This window comes from Saccopteryx bilineata, chromosome 3 (assembly GCF_036850765.1).
Source record: "Saccopteryx bilineata isolate mSacBil1 chromosome 3, mSacBil1_pri_phased_curated, whole genome shotgun sequence".
Taxonomy (NCBI): Eukaryota; Metazoa; Chordata; class Mammalia; order Chiroptera; family Emballonuridae; genus Saccopteryx; species Saccopteryx bilineata.
This window is the reverse complement of record NC_089492.1, coordinates 238,482,952-238,499,615: the sequence shown is the minus strand read 5'-3', so window position 1 is coordinate 238,499,615 and position 16,664 is coordinate 238,482,952. Positions and strand designations below refer to the sequence as shown.

The following is a 16,664-nucleotide window of genomic DNA, read 5'->3' as shown; positions in this document are numbered from 1 at the left end:
GTTCTAAACTTCCAGGATCATTTTAAGTTAAATGCCGTTATGCAGGATTTCATCCTGCTGTCCTTTTCTGTTGCAATATGGTTCAAGGTCACCAGTGCCATAAGTGTTGACTCATACAATGCTTCATGGTAACTTAGCCTTGTTAATACTGAGTCACTCTATATTTGCAGAAGCCCATCTATACTCTGTGTTCAATTGAGTATTTTATCCATGAGGTAGTTTCTCATGTAAAGATGTTTTCTTCTGTCTGTGATAAGAACAAAACAATCACTGTCCCATCAACATATTTTTAATGGACATATTTCTTTCATAAGACAGCCATTAAAACAAATTAAGCAGTGGTATATTTTAAAACAATGCAAGCCAAACATATACACCCACACAAAAATAACTGGTTTTAGACATGGACAACCACAAGCTGATGCAAAAAGGTATGTTTCTCAGTCTGATAAAGGGAAGGAGGTTTAGACAAAGCAAAAATCAAGAAGTATTTCTTTCTCAAAGTAAATGTGCATAAAGACTCCAAGGGCAGGTCAGCAGAGAAAGGCAGCCTTGAAGCCCTGCCGAATCAGCAGGAACACCGCTGTCCATGGTTGCCATCTGTAATCAGTGTGCCCAAATGTCAGCATCTTGGCTGCAGGAGTAGTCTTATTTTTTTGTAATAGCATCCTTGTGTTTAACACAGGATGTTGATTTAAATCAATGATAAGGGAGTTGTAAATTCTGAGTAATTGTAATCAAGAAACGATATTTGAAAATAAACATATAATATAAACATTAGCAAAACAGAATATACCCATATTCAAGGTATCTTATAGGTAAAGTCTATAAAAATAAAATATTTTAAAGATGATTTAATCTAATCTTGATTTATATTGTAGCTTTTATGGAGACTTATAGTAATTATCTTAAGTCAGATATCTCCTATTAGAAACCAGTTTAAGAAGAGTCCACATTGAGCTTTGAGAGATTAAATTCAAAAATACCAAACATGTCCAGTGATGAATTAAGATCACAGAAATAGGCAATTATGTCAGCTACACCTAGGATTATAGGGATGTTTTAATATAAAAATATTAAATATTTCTCACTTTCTTCAGTAATGTACCTGTCAAAATGACCCCGTCTCAGTTATTTTCAAGTTCATTTTAGAGGGAGGGGCTATTTCTGAGAAATGCAGTTGTTTTTTTTTGTTGCCAATAAACTTAGGTTTGCTTCTTAAAATGAAGAGAATAGGGTGTATGTTCATGTATCAAATATGAGACACACAGAAGTCATTTTCCCTTGAGCCCTTAGGGAGGGGAGAAAAATCCCCGATGTAGCATTCTGTCCAAATGATAAACCACAACTAAGTGAGTGAAACATTTACAAAAGTCAGAGCAGCCAAAGGAGCCTCTCTGTTCAATAGGAAGAGAGTAAGAGATGGATAGGATATAACTAAATAATGGTTGGAGTAACACAATGGTTTCAAGTCTCAATTGGTCTTTCTTCTGTTATGTTCACTGGAAAATCAGGCTCAAGTGTATCCATCCCCCACCCTCATATAAACATTAGTTTTGTGTGTGGATCTTTCTGCTTTGTCCTTCATGTGGCCTCCAAGGGTGATAAAGCGAGAGTCATCTGATCTACAATGAAGAGAACTGAGAAATGACTCTTAGCACACCCAGCTGTTCTGAAAGGCAAAAGCTTAGTATAGCAAAAGGTCAAATATACAGTAACTGATTTAATAGCATTAAGCACATACCCACATAACTTGGATTACATATGACACCAATCTACTTCTTAACCCTTTATTTCCTTACTAATGTAGGTTTCTTTATATGTTTCGGCGTACATTCTAAGGTTTTCAATGCTAACACACAAACGAATTATCCTTTTTGGTATATTTTAGGTAATGCCCTATTACAAGGGCTGTATCACAAAGTGTTATTTAAACAGTACAATAAAATTCTTAGGGAAGGCTAATAGGTTTATTAGTTAATTGGGCTACTGTTTAGTATCTATGTCATTTAAATGAATAGCTTTAAAAAAATAACTCGTTTTCATTTTAAGAGGTGAATATTAAATGTCTCTAAATGGAAATTACCATTTTCAACCTTAATTTGTTAAATTTTGTTTCAGATTTTCAAACAGTATTTTTATTTTTATGATACACTGAACTGAATGACATAGTAATATCTTATACAAATTTTGTTAAGACTTCGGGCAAGCACCAAGGAGTAACACTCGTCCCCTAGAGAAAAACCATGTTCCAGGTTATAACACGTTCTGTGATTCCCTGTTCCCCTTTATTTCGTGGCAGCACAAACAGATGATACAAAACAAAATCACAGAGAAACAAATCTAAATTAATGCTTCAAAAAAATTTGGAGATCCCATACTGCCCTATAAAAATATTCTCTTCTTTAAATTCAGTCATCTGTGTAGTTCAGTTTAAAAACAACTTCATATTTTAATATATATTAAAAAATGCATTCTGGTATTTAATGAAAGGTATGAAAATTTTAAAACTTTGAAAATATTTTTTTCTAAATAGAAATAACTAGAGAATAATAAAAATTCATCCCTGAGATAGTAGCTAATCTTCTAGATAAATTTTTAGTTTTAAAAAGCATGTAACTAATACTGTTTGGGGCTTTAAATGGAAAAACTGATACCTAATTCAACTCAACATTAGATTTAATGAGTTTTAAAATATACAGCTCTCTACCAAAGATGTCATTTTCATAAATACTTTATTAAGTCTATTCACAAATGGTAAATGTATGCAGAGCGTACATAATATAGAATACAAGATCCTTGTCTACATCTTGGTTTACTCATTAAAGGGTCAAGAAGAACTGTATTATTTACATTGAGATTATCTACTGGTGTGTGTAGAAAGTTTAAATTAGCTGCAAGAAATTTTATCTAGACACGCACCTGCCTAGTGCTATGATGTGGTATTTACTGGACAGATTAATTACAAACATTTCTTCTGTTCCTTTAAATATGATCAGGCAGATGCAGAAGCTGGTGTTCATAGTGAGTGCATTTCTTCTAAAGGCCTACAAGATACAAAAGATGATTATTATTAAATCATCAAGAATTAGTTTCTAAACTAACATGCATCTCATACATGATATAAGAAATAATTTAAACACTGGTTTACCATGTAATTTCTACCTAGTTTAGATACTGGTAATCTCTCATTTGCTTATTTTTGAGTCTTCTAAGCACGATTCACCTTCAGAAATAACTGTCAGTGACCCCTCTGGTGCAGCACCCTTCACCTTATGTGACAGTGGATTTTGACATACGTATTTCTGAGAGTGTTCTAAAACTCCAACATGGCCTACTGAAAACACCAAAATATATATGCCTTTTGTCTATAAGCCTTAAGGGCCTTTTAGCAGGTGTTTCCTCCAACAGCTGCCCCCCCTCCTCCAAAAAAGGCAGTAGTTACTGACATTCCTATTTATAGTGCATCCCTCTGGGGACTCCTAGTGGTGGAACAAGTTCTGGTCTATTTGGTCTTAAGACCTTTGTGTGAAAGGAAGCTTTTAAAGCAAGCAGTCATTGGCAACTGATAGCATCTATTCCCGTAGGGCATGTGCACAGTCACTCCTGAAATAACCCCTTCCTTGATGACATCAGCAGCTATGAAGAAGTGATGCGTCATGAGCTGCTATTCCTGAGTCCACGTATGTTCTTGTCCTATCCGAAGGTAGTTGCCAACTCGACCACCAACTTTTGCCAACTCTTGTTTGAGTCTGGTCTGAATTCCTCTAGATTTAAGCATTCTATGTTCACTTAATAGCCTTATAAGTTACAGATACAGTTATCAGAACCAATGATAATACTAGGAAGACTGACTTATTAAATAGTTACTGTGAGGGAAGCAGCTAATTTTTTTGTATAATCCCACAGGTAAATGTTATCTGTCTCATTTTATAATTAAGGTTTAGGAAACCAAGCATTTTGTTTAAGGCCACACAGCTAAGCAGGTAAGAGAGCTGGTGCTGGTCATTTCATCCAAACTCTGTTCTCTGCTACCGTGCCAGCCCTGTAAAGATGTTTCATCAATAGATCATGAATTGTGTTGAGAAAGATTCTGAAGCCAAATTCAAGATCCATCAAAAATAAATATTTTGATTAATGTGCAGTATGTCATAGCACAGAGTAGGCAGGAGCACTATGTTCATTATCTTTACACTGCCATATTGGTCCCAGAGATGACCATCTCGGAACACAAATGAAAAGCAATTTAGATAACAATGATGCAGTTTATTAGTATTTTTACAGGATTCATTGTCCATACAGCCATTCTTTCTAAAACATATTTTGGACTGCTCCTTCCCTAATAATCATCACTGGCCCACTTCTGCCTGAAGAATCAAGTCTGAGCTCAGCAGCCTGGTGATTGCAGCTGCCAATGATGGGGCTGGAATCTACCTTCCAATCAATCTGCTTTTCAACCTTTTTTTTGGTTCATGTTTTCCCTGCCTAATATGTTTATACAACCCACAAAAATTACTCATTTTTCAAATTCCAAATTCCTAGTAAAGTGCAAAGTTTCCTTACTAGGGTCTGGATAGCCCTCTGTCAGACATAATGAAGAGGGCAATAACTAGAACTGATTTTAAAATCATGAACCCTTAAACCAGTGGTTCTCAAGCTTTTTGAAGTTGGGGCACATTTAAAATCCTACAAATAATTGTAGGCACACTATATACAAATTTCTGAGAAATATGTTAAAATAATTAAGTCAAATATTAAAAAAAATAAAGTCCAAGTGTGCTTTTATGGTAATTAAATGAAATAAATATGACAAAATTAAATTTATTCTGGCATTAAAAAACATTTTTGTGTTACGCTTTTTAGAATTCGTAAAAAAGGGTTAAAAAATTAAACGACAAAAAAATTTATCTTTTTTATACACAGAGATACATTCTTAGTAAGATTTAGACATTTCGGCAGATCCCTGCACGAATGTGTTTTTTCATTCTTGTGTTTATGAGAAACATGAGCCTGATGTGTCCTACCAATTTCTTCAATGTTTGGGCATATATTTGAGAGGCAAACTCATTTCCTCGTGAATACATTGACAAATTCCTCTTTTTACTTTTAATTGTGTTGAGTGCAGAAAACCCCCACCATGCATATCATCTTAACTTTACACCAAAGGATAGAAGAAACTTGCCTCCAGTCTTTCTGGGGAACATGGGGGGTAGTGTAAACAATCCAGCTTAACAGCCTTTTGCAACCTAATCAGGCAAGTGAGGTGGGGGGTTGGGCAGACTGTCAGTTTACAGCCAATTCCCCACACCTCTGTCCCCCCAAAATCTAAACTCCAAAAACCCTGTTGGCTGTTTGGTGCCCAACAGGCACATATTTCTCTGGAATACCATAGGGCACACCTGGAAATCTTCTAGGGCACACTGGTGTGCCCTGGCGTACACTTGAGAACCACTGTGTTAAACAATGACCTCACCACACCATCCAGAGTTAATCTGTCTGTTGTGTATTCCTATAGTACTGCTTATTCTCTTCATTTGGTACTTAGAAGGGAATGTTTATACTTCTCAGTCTGAAAAGGACCTTCTATCAACTCTTGCTATCTAAACCCCAGGGAGTGACACATTTGACTTGTCAACGTCAAGAACATTGGTCCCAAACTTTACTACCAATAAGACATGTTACTACTCTTATATAACATGTTACTACTCTTATATAACAGTCTTCCCTACTATTTAGTTGCCCATTTTCTGTCTGCTCTCAAGTTTGATGGGCTTTTGTGCTTCCTAATTTCACGCTGTAAGGAGACTAACCCATTCTATCTCTCACCTGCAACAAAACCTGTAAAACAGGCCTGTGGTCTTTCCTGTTGTAGAGGCACATGGACACAGGGTCTATCTCAGAGATCCAGCTCTCTCTTCAGGTTCAGGAGAGCAGACAGGGTTCAAGATTTAGAGTCAGCATGGAAGAAAGGAGGTCCCACTTTTGCCTTAGGCAAAATCCATATCAGTGACCCCAAACTTTTACCAGACAGCCTGCCTGGAGGTTATCAATTCCTCCACTAATCAAATTAATACTTTGATACTCTTTGGACTCAATCTTTTTTTGAATTTGCTGTTGCCTAGAAACATGAAAATAAGAAGGATCTGAACTTGTATTACTATCATATCTTGCCTTTTATTATTATTTCATGTACTATATAAATCTTGTATGCTTAGCTTGATTACTAGGTTTCAAAAGGTTGGCATTATGCAGTGATGTATTTATACTGTCTCATACTTTTGTTAACCAAGTGATTTATTCATTGTTTCTAGATAAAGCATCCCAGTACCTCCTGCAATACCCCATTAACACTAGCCAAAATCATGCTTCTTATTCTCCCCGTTCACCCTTTTATTGGTCCTCGTACAGTCTGTGGCCTATGGGTTGCTGTCTCCCTTCATGGCAGTCTCTCCTAACATTATTTTATAAAGACTTCACTTTTTAAAGGCTCTGGGAGTGAACTTGTATGGGGTGGTTCCCCTGACAGGGCAGGAGCTGATCTGCAGACAGAAGTTGGCCACAGCGGTATTAGGAGTACGATGACTGGGAGAGGTTCCTAGGGCACAGGACAGAATCAGGGAGTTTAATCCCTTAGTCATGCCAGTCAGGCAGCTATGAAAATGTACAAAAAAAGAGCAATGAGAGAACCTGGAGGAGAGGACTCTGAGGAAGCACAGTGTACGGTAAGCTATAAGAAGGTTTTGAAAGATGGGCAAAATTTTGACGGTGGTGGAAGAAAGGTATGCCAAGTAGAGGTGACAGGAACAACAGTAAAGAAATGAGGAAGGGACTTTCTGAGGAGTGTGTTTGGAGAATGGCAAGTTATCTAAAGTGACTGAGGCACAAGGACAAATTGGAAAGGCAAACTGGTCAGATTAGGGAAAGTCCTGAATGTCAGTATGAATTTGGGTTGTTCTGTGAATGTGGTCGAGTGACCACTTCTGGAGCATAAACCGTCCAGGAGCAGGACAGGCTGAGAGGCAAGGGACCAAAGGGCAGAGAGGCCGGCTAAAACAGGGATGACGATAATCTAGATGAGAGGCAATGACAAAACCAGTGTAGCAGGCATGGAGAAGAGAAACACTTTGGAAGTGATATGACATAGCAGCAGTTTGGATGTGGGGACAAATAAAAAAGACAGAATCTTGCGGTTTTAAGCTTTAAGATTAGATGAATAAATCGTAGAAAGGTGGAACAAAAGAACAATTAAGGGGGATTATGAAATCAGAATACTTGGGGGACAAAGTACAGCAGCTGAGATATGGGTTTCTACCAGGAGGGTCACAAAAAGATTTGGAAATAATATACAGTAAGATCAGAACTAAAGTCAAGGGAATGGATGAGATCATGAAAAAAATATCCAAAGTGAGAAGAAAACAGTCAAAAGAACCGCAGGGAAATACTTCAAAGGTAATGCAAATTTCATTTCCCTGTTACTTCCCTCTGTTGTTTCCCACTGAAACAGAAGTTGAGTGGTAAGTTAATCTTAATTTTTTCAAGTTTTTTGAAAGTACTACTCAAATTAAAGACCCATGAGAACACCTCTAATATGTAATGAGTTTCGCTAGTCAATGAAATCAAAGCTATTCTCAGTACTCTTAAGTTCCGCCCAAAGTTCACTAATGAGATAATCATACATTACATGTGTGTACGTGCACTTGCCAAATGTGTAGCTGTGAATATGTATTTATGATCACCAACCAACAGTTCTCTGTGGAACTTGCATGGATCAGAAATTTTATAAAATATTTAACTCTATAATGAATATGTACATGCATGTGTAAAGATATTACATTCTTACTATTTAACAGGATCTAAAACCTTTGAGCAGGCCCTGGCCAGTACCTCAGTGGATAGAGCACTGGCCTGGTATATGGACGGGTTTGATTCCCGGTCAGGGCACACAGGAGAAGCAACCATCTGCTTCTTTCCCTCTTCCCTTGACTCCCTTCTCTCCCTTGTCCCCTCCTGCAGCCAGTGGTTCAATGGTTTGGGAGCTGAGGATAGCTTGGTCGGAGCAAATAAGCCTCAAGCGCTAAAAACAGCTTGGTAATTGAGCACTGGCCCCAGATGGGGTTGCCAGGTGGATTCCAGTTGGAGTGCATGCGGAGTCTGCCTCAGTATCTCCCCTCCTCTCACCTAAACCACACACACACACACACACACAGACGCACGCGCGCGCCTTTGACCAGTAGTGAAACCTGACACTCACAGATTACTGCTGTAGAGAAGGCATGAGCACAGACTAGTAGCACACTACTGAGGTTAGCCTCCTGGCTCTCTTAGGTGATTCTGAAACAAGGCACTTAACTTTGTTTCTCAGTCTCCTTACCTATAAAGACAATAACTGTATTTACTTTACATAAGTTGTGAAGGTTAAATGAGATAGGTAAAAAGTGCTTACAACAGTGCAAGGCATACTGAAAGTCCTCAATAAATGTTAGCTATTATTATAAGCTACTATTTGTTGTGTACAACAGAACATTTTAATGAATGAAAGTGACAATTTTCTATATAAGATGCTTTGCAAATATTTTCAGAAGAGCTAGTTTGTTAGGAAGCTAATATTAATCACTTGAGATGCTATTTCCAAAGAAATGTTTTCAGGATAAAATAGAATTTTTATTTTTCCATTATGCATATTTCTGAGACATAGCAGACAACATCTGGGTAGCTTCTAAAAAAATTAATACTGATGCCATTAAGTTTGGGATAATGCTGTTTTGTTTTTTTTTAATTTCCATTGGTTTGAGAGAGAGAAAGAAAAGAAGAAGGGAGAGAGGGGAAAAGGGAGTGGGAGAGAAGGAGAAAGGGAGGGAGGGAGGGAGGAAGGGAGGGAGGGAGGAAGGAAAGGAGGGAGGGAGAGAGGGAGGTAGGGTGAGAGAGGGAGGAAGAGACAAAGGGAGAGGGAAGGAGAGGGAGAGGGAGGGAGGAAGACAGGGAAGAAGGGAAGGAGGGAGGGAAAGAGGAAGGGAGAGAGGGAGAGAGAGAGAGAGAAGCATCAACTTTTTCTATTTAGTTGTATACTTTTTGGTTGCTTCTCATATGTGCCCTGACCGGGGATCAAACCTGTGACACCTGTGACCTCCGTGCGCCAGGAGGATGCTCTATCACCAGAGATACCCGACCAGGGCTGGGATAATGCTAGTTCTTAATGTGAACGTTCAGTTACAGGTATAGTAAACACTAATATCATATCACAACTCATACTGTTTCTAGCTAGCTAAGTTATAATAAGCTATTTATAAATATATCATATTTTACTTGTATTGCTGAATCCACAGGAACTGTTTTGAAGAAAAGGTCCAACTAATTAATATAAAATTATTTAATCAATTTAGCACATTTTCAGGTTCATAGACTTGCTCAGTCATATCTTGTTCAGTCAAATGTGCCCTATAGAAACCATAACCCACCTCGTCAGCATCTAGTTAGCTATTTATATTACTCAATTAAGGTATTCAATTAAGGGTCTTTATACTTATAAACATAACTAACGTGACTTTAAAAACTAGTCTAATAGATAAACAGTGTTCTTTTTTAACCAGTCTCTAAATTACAGATCTTGTCCCACTGTCTTCTTATTGTTTATAAGAACAAATTAATTTCAACTAAAACTCCAAAGCACCTGGCCCTCTTTTCTTTGTAGAGAGTACAAAATTTGATCATGTAAATAAAATATTTCCACCTGAACAAAACAGTAAAATTTAACAAGGCTATATTTAATTAGAAAGATGAAACATACCTCAATTTAAAATGGCTTTAAGGAATTCATAGCTGTCAAGATGATGTAACTCTGTATGAAAGAAAAATGATTTTTTTCAGAAAACAGTTCAGCATAAGTTGTCACAGTATATGATGCAGAATAAATGCTTAATCAAAATGGAATTAAAATAAAGAATCCAAACATAAAGTTTTATTTTACACTATAAATAGTAGCTTTGGGGTTATAAATTCTTGTTTCAACAGCCTACCTATTTGCCTGATTCTGTTTCAGAATGTATATTTTTAAATTTAGGATAAAAACTGACAAGAAATTTATTCTTATAATGTATGCTTCTGGTTTATTATAATTACCTGTCCTTTGTGCTAGATTCTATAATCCTGAGGGCAGGACTATGTCTGTCTTGTTCATTAGTGTGTCCCCAGTGCTAAAACAGTGTGTGGCTCAGAGTAGGTATTCAATAAATATTAAGTGAAGGAGGCATGTAAGGCAATAGCAATTTGTAAGTATTTGAAAATATTTAGGAAATTCCTTTTAAAAAATCCTTAGAGTGGCCACTTGTTTTTACTCATTCACTGAACACGCATTGTGATCTTCTCTCTGGATTCTATAGTAGGCTCCAGGGCTACAATAGAGAGAGAAGACTTTTGTTTGCCAGGGAGGAGCCCAGAAAAAGCCCTGTATCCAGACAATCATGATATACTACAGTAAAGCATGATACATTTATAAACATTCAGACAAGTGTTGTAGAAGCCTAGAAGATGAAACAATTTAGCTTTACCTAGGGAACTGGGGAAAGTTTCATAGAGGATGTGATATCTGAGATTGACCTTGAAGAATGAGCAGAAGTTTATTAGAGAAAAAGAGCAATCCAGGTAAAGACGGAAGTAGAGAGGCCTGGAGTCCCAAAAGAGAGAGCTTCTAGCATATGGTGTGAAGAGTGTGAATGAATATGACTACTTTCCTCCTATGTGAGGTCTGAGCTAAAGGAAAAAAATCATCTAATGTTTACTTTTTACACAAGTCCTGCTTTAAACTGGGTAATTAGCTATATAATAAACTATATAGTTAGCTATATAACTATACATATCTACTTTATTATGTATATATGTTTAAAATATATAAACCGCCTAGAGAATTTACCAAACTTTTTTTTGAGGAGACTTTCTGATTACTCTAAGAGTTAAAATGGAAAAAAAGTGTTCACCTGTCAGGTGATATAAAACCAATTTCTACTAAATGTGCCAGAATAATTTTTCTCCACCTCAAGAACAGTTAGTCTTCAGTCTGTTCATTACTGTCTTTTTATAGTATTTTTATTTAATAAAACCTATTAAGACTACCATACAAATCTCTTTACTTATGCTTTTATCTTTTAGCTGATCAATTTTTATATTGCTGACATCCCTTCTTCACCATTCGCTCATTTAAAAATTCATAGTATGTGAGATATGTCTCTGGAGAAAATGTCTATAAAATTTGTTACAGCTGGCAAATGTGTATGAGTCAGTGATAGCACATGACTAAATGCTTCACAGAAAATAAAATTTGTTTCTGTAGTAAGCAGAACTGTTTAAATGTTATTTATTTTTATGTTTCAAAGAAAATATATTGTGAAGTGCTGCATTGATTTAATACGCAACAATGTCTGTGTACACGCTGTAGAAAGAAAATTTATGAAACCTTTGCACAACTCCTTTAATTGAATTTTCCAAATCTCTCACCACACACAAATAATCAATATCTTCTGCAGAGAAAACCAGTCAGAATTATTACAGTCTTTCGTTTCAATTTTGTTGTCATCAGCACATACAGAGCACCTGGATATTTGTAATGTCTGGTAGCAAGTTATTTATACCTCTTAAACACATAATTGCTATTAAATGAGTTCAAGTCTATGGTTTACTTTTTTTTTTTTACTGATTACTTAAAAGATAAAAATTATCATACTTCTAGTAAAGTATAAAAAATTTAAACCATGGAAAAAATTCCTTAGAAGGCTTTGAAAATAAAGCAGTTTGTTTTTCCTTAAATCCTAGACAAATCTCAAGAAGTTGAAATGTATCCCCAAAACAGCGACGAAAATGTAAAACAAGAGCATTAACATTATTTAGAGGAAAGGTATGACGCATGTACAATATTCATGAAGCTGAACGCTTATAAAAAACTGAGGACCATGCTTGTACATTAATGTAGATTTGTGTGACCAAAACTGTAACCTTCATTTTTAAAATCTCCAGATAAACTTAGAATGTTAAAGCAGAGGAGGAATTTTTGTTGTTTCTCCTAAAACTCTTAATGTGTAAACTTCAAACCTTAGTGCTTTTAAAACTGAAGCATTTGCTTGAAAAAAGATATTGTTTAATGTTAAGATATAAAAGAAAAACTAAAAGGGTAGGTGTCTTCTAGGAGTAAAATTATTTAGCTGATAAGATGAATAGTATTTTAAGACCGCTTAGGGGAAAGAACAACATATTTTTAAGTTGAAAAATACTTCAGTGAGTGGTTAGAATAAAAAGGCAGTACCAAACTATTTTATAGTCTTAGGACAGAAAGAGTTTCATATTTGTCCTGCAATCTGAAAACTTAAAAATCCTATAACCAAGATGAATTTTACAATATAAGATAGAAAGTTAGCTAAAGAAAACAGAAACATAGTCTATGCTTTTCTTTTTAAGGCTAGAGACAGCAATTCTGAAATATTTTGTATTATAAACAGCTGAAACAACTTTTTTGAACAATGTAAAGTTCAGATGGTTAACATTTCATTTAAAATATGCATACTACAACCTACACAATTATTCTCAATAATGATAAAATATGTTTTGGACTGAAGCTAAGTGTCTAGATTTCATATCTTGGCAACTGCTCTACAATTTGCTTACATTCTTTTCAAAAACATTTTGTTTACTGGAAGTACTAGTCACAGACAAACAATGATGGTATTTTCTACTAAACTCCAGAAAAAATAAAAATCTTAAGCACCATATAATGCCATCTATTGACTTAAGAATATCTGTATCAAGTTGTTTTAAGTTGAGGTTGATTATGTAAAGTAAATAAATTTCATGCCTTCCCATGTGATGATAATGTGACATTCCATCTCTATCAACCCACTGAATGGTCATATGTTTTAAATGTTCGGCATAACAAATTAAAAATAATTATGAAAATTCACATCCAAATATAATAGAAAAAGAACCTTTCATTTCATTATTTTTGTAATAGTCATAAAGCCAATATTATTAAGGAAAGTGAAGTTAGGTTTATTTCCTAAGTAACTTAAAAAAGAAAGAAGCCTTCCTTTGTTTAAGAAATATGCAGTTAACAGAGGAAACCCTCTTTTATTGATATACTCTAACAAGAAAGACATTCCCTCATTTGCAAGGTTCAGTTCTTCTGACAACTATAAAAATCTCAGTGAGCCTTAAATTTTTTTTAATAAGTTATATAAAGCCTTAAGAATGTGTGTCAAATGTCTATTTATTTAAAACACTAGATTATTATTTTACAAGTAGACTCCTAAGGCTGCAACGGTGCTAAACAAGCTAGCAATGCAATTATAAAAATATACAACTAAGGGGCCTGGCCTGGGGTGGCGCAGTGCATAAAGTGTCAACCTGGAACTCTGAGGTCGCCGGTTTGAAACCCCAGGCTTATCTGGTCAAGGCACATATGGGAGTTGATGCTTCCTGCTCCTCCCCCTTTCTCTCTCTCTCTCTCTCCCAATCCCTTCCTCCTCTCTAAAAAAAAAATGAATAAATAAATTAAAAAATATATATATATACACACACACACAACTAAGGGACCAACTTGAAGGGGCAAATACAGCATAAGAGTTGGAATTCTGGTATTGTCTACTTTAACTATTCTAGGAAATCTTGATAAGAACCTGAGGACATTCTTTTAATAGTGAAACAAGTGATTTGTTTATTCTTATTTCATAATTACCTAATAATAGAAACCTAATACATATAATAGGGTTGGTTTTTATATTATTAATTCCCATCTATGTAATTTCTAATATTATGAAGATTCCCAAAACTTTTTTATTTACTGATTGATTTGAGAGAGAAGAAGAAAGAGAGAGGGAAGGGAAGAGGGAGAGAGATAGATATTTGTTGTTCCATTTATTTATGCAGTCTTTGGTTGATTCTTGTATGTGCCAGGAATTGAACCCGAAACCTTGGCATGTTGGGATGACACTCTAGCCACCTGAGCTACCTGGCCAGGTCTCCCAAAACATTTTTAAATTTAGACAATTCTGAGTAGCAGCATACTAAAAGAAAAAAGTAGAAATTTCTATAAAAAGGTGAAGGTCAGATCACCAAATAAGGAACTTATAAAGAAACTACAATAGTTTGAGATGTTGGGGAAAAAAAGTCATTTTAAAATGAAGGTATGAATAGAGGGGAGTTAAAGTTGCTAACTTAGTAAAAAAGTTTACATATATATGTGTATGCATTGTACATCTTAACCAAAAAACAAAACAAAACCCCAAACAAAAACTGCCAAAAACAAGGCAAATATTAGGAACTAGAGGAAGAGGGAAAAGCACCCACTAAAAATGTATAGCTCAAACTCAAATTATATAAAAAAAGTTTCAATCTATTTTTCAGGCATTACTTCAAATAGTTAAAAAGGTAATCAAGATTTGAAAACCTCAGGAAATATAGAGTTAATGTAGCTCTTGCCAAAAAAAGAAATAGAAGATGACATGTATTCCAGTATATATAACATATGTTAATATGTAACATATATTATGTATATGGTAACTCAATTTTCATTTAAACCACAATGCTTATTAGAAATTTTAAAACATGATTTAGTGATACAATTCTCTATATGCATGAAACTACTTAGTCCTAAGGAAAACCTTAGGGACTTTCCTAAGGGGCAAGTCAGTTCTAATGCTAAAACATTAGAAAGTAGATTTAAAACCGATCATGCATAAACACACACAGAATCAGTATATACTGGATAACTGAAAGGCAAGAACTATTTTAATACATAGAAGAAGAAACTAATGTCTTAATAAATGTTTAGGAAACAATAGTTTTGGAAATTTTCCCCATTAATTTTTAGCAGTGACAGCTCACTTATTTGTTCTACCAATTTTCACTACCTCATTTCTCAAAACTTTTGGCAAAAGCCAACTATGTAAAGCCTAATTCCAATTAGTCCTAGGAAATTATAGATTTAAAAGAAAATCACACAGTTGGCATAGAATTTATAGATTCAAGATTTCCTCTAACTGGGAAATAATAAACATCCCAATTTCCCATTACAATCCTCTAAAACTTGTCAAGTTTGGACAGACTGAAACCTATATCTCAAGTTATACAGCACAGGCAAGAAGAAATATCAAGCCTTTTCTAAGGGCTACTTTCATGTTTGTTTGTTTTTTCTTTTTTTTTTTTTTTTTTTTGTATTTTTCTGAAGCTGGAAACAGGGAGAGACAGACAGATTCCTGCATGCGCCCGACCGGGATCCACCTGGCACGCCCACCAGGGGCGATGCTCTGCCCCTCCGGGGCGTCGCTCTGCTGTGGCCAGAGCCACTCTAGCGCCTGGGGCAGAGGCCAAGGAGCCATCCCCAGCGCCCGGGCCATCTTTGCTCCAATGGAGCCTTGGCTGCGGGAGGGGAAGAGAGAGACAGAGAGGAAGGAGGGGGGGGGAGGGTGGAGAAGTAAATGGGCGCTTCTTCTATGTGCCCTGGCCGGGAATCGAACCTGGGTCCCCCGCACGCCAGGCCGACGCTCTACCGCTGAGCCAACTGGCCAGGGCCTCATGTTTGTTTGTTTGTTTTTTACCTTCAAGGATCACAATGGAAATTAGCTGGTTGAATAAATAGCTCAGAAAGTCTGCTCAGCTCCTGTGACACATGAGTTTGGAAGAGACTTGCAATGGTGCTGGCCTGCCATGACTTAGTGGCTTTTGGAACTGACCAGCATGGCATTCTAGCACTTAAAAATAAAGATTACTGGTTGATTTTAGAGAAAGAAGAAGGGAGAGAGACAGAGAGGTAGAAATATCGATCTTTTTCTGTAGGTGCCCCGACGGGGACCAAATCCATAATCTCTGCATGTTGGGACGATGCTCCAACCAACCAAACTATGTGGCCAGGGCAGGAATCCTAGCACTTTCAACTGCAAACTCATCACCAGCTGTTAAAAAGTCTAAACAAAGTCTAACATAATTGATTGAATCAGTTTCAGTTATGCCTCATGTTTGAATCAGAAAGTTGGGATGATTATCAGACGATTTGATTTGTTTTAGGAATAAGCAAACATGAAATAATGAAAAAATCCTAAAATTTTATTTTTTTTGAGAGAGGGGGAGGGAAGTAGGGAGGAAAGTAAAGAGAGAGAAAGAAAAGGACGGAAGCATCAACTCGTCGCTCCACTTATTCACTGATTGCTTCTCATATGTGCCTTGACCGGGGATCTGACCAGTGACCTCAGGCTCAAGTCCACAACCTTAAAATCTTGTCAGTAATCCCGTGCTCAAACCAGCAACCTTGGGTTTCAAACCTGTGACCTCAGCATTCCAGGTGGATGCTTTATCCACTGTGCCACCACCAGTCAAGGAAAATAAAAATACTTTTTGAGGTCAGATTGGTCTTTTGTTGGAATCCGTTCTCTGACACTTAAGTAGCAGTGTCTTTGGGCAAGTTACTTAAACATTTTCTGTCCTTGTTCCTTAGCTATAATGGCAGTAATAAGAGTTATCTTGCAGAGTTGCTGTAAAGATCTTCTGATCCTAGTAATAATCTTAGTAATTATTGGTCCTCCATAAAAAATGGTAGTCATTGGTACTCAAAAATGATAAGGCTATAAAACACAGTTACCCATTTCAAGGCCTCTCTCTGTCTGCAAAGATTGCTAAGTGGTATTCATGTC

General features: G+C 36.2%; 2 protein-coding genes across 10 annotated transcripts in view; one reads left to right on the top strand and one right to left on the bottom strand.

Annotated features, from left to right (window-relative positions):
• ALG6 (ALG6 alpha-1,3-glucosyltransferase) overlaps positions 1 to 11,875 on the top strand; it is a 60,674-nt gene extending 48,799 nt beyond the window's left edge. For all 7 annotated transcript variants that reach the window (XM_066268995.1, XM_066268997.1, XM_066268994.1 and 4 more), the window contains one exon: positions 11,803 to 11,875. In XM_066268995.1, the coding sequence (XP_066125092.1) occupies positions 11,803 to 11,853 (51 nt within the window). In that variant the 3' untranslated portion in view covers positions 11,854 to 11,875. The remainder of the gene's footprint in view (positions 1 to 11,802) is intronic.
• ITGB3BP (integrin subunit beta 3 binding protein) overlaps positions 282 to 16,664 on the bottom strand; it is a 58,658-nt gene continuing 42,275 nt past the window's right edge. For all 3 annotated transcript variants that reach the window (XM_066269002.1, XM_066269003.1, XM_066269004.1), the window contains 2 exons: positions 9,785 to 9,835; positions 282 to 3,047 (listed from right to left, as the gene is read on the bottom strand). In XM_066269002.1, the coding sequence (XP_066125099.1) occupies positions 9,786 to 9,835 (50 nt within the window). In that variant the 3' untranslated portion in view covers positions 282 to 3,047; position 9,785. The remainder of the gene's footprint in view (positions 3,048 to 9,784; positions 9,836 to 16,664) is intronic.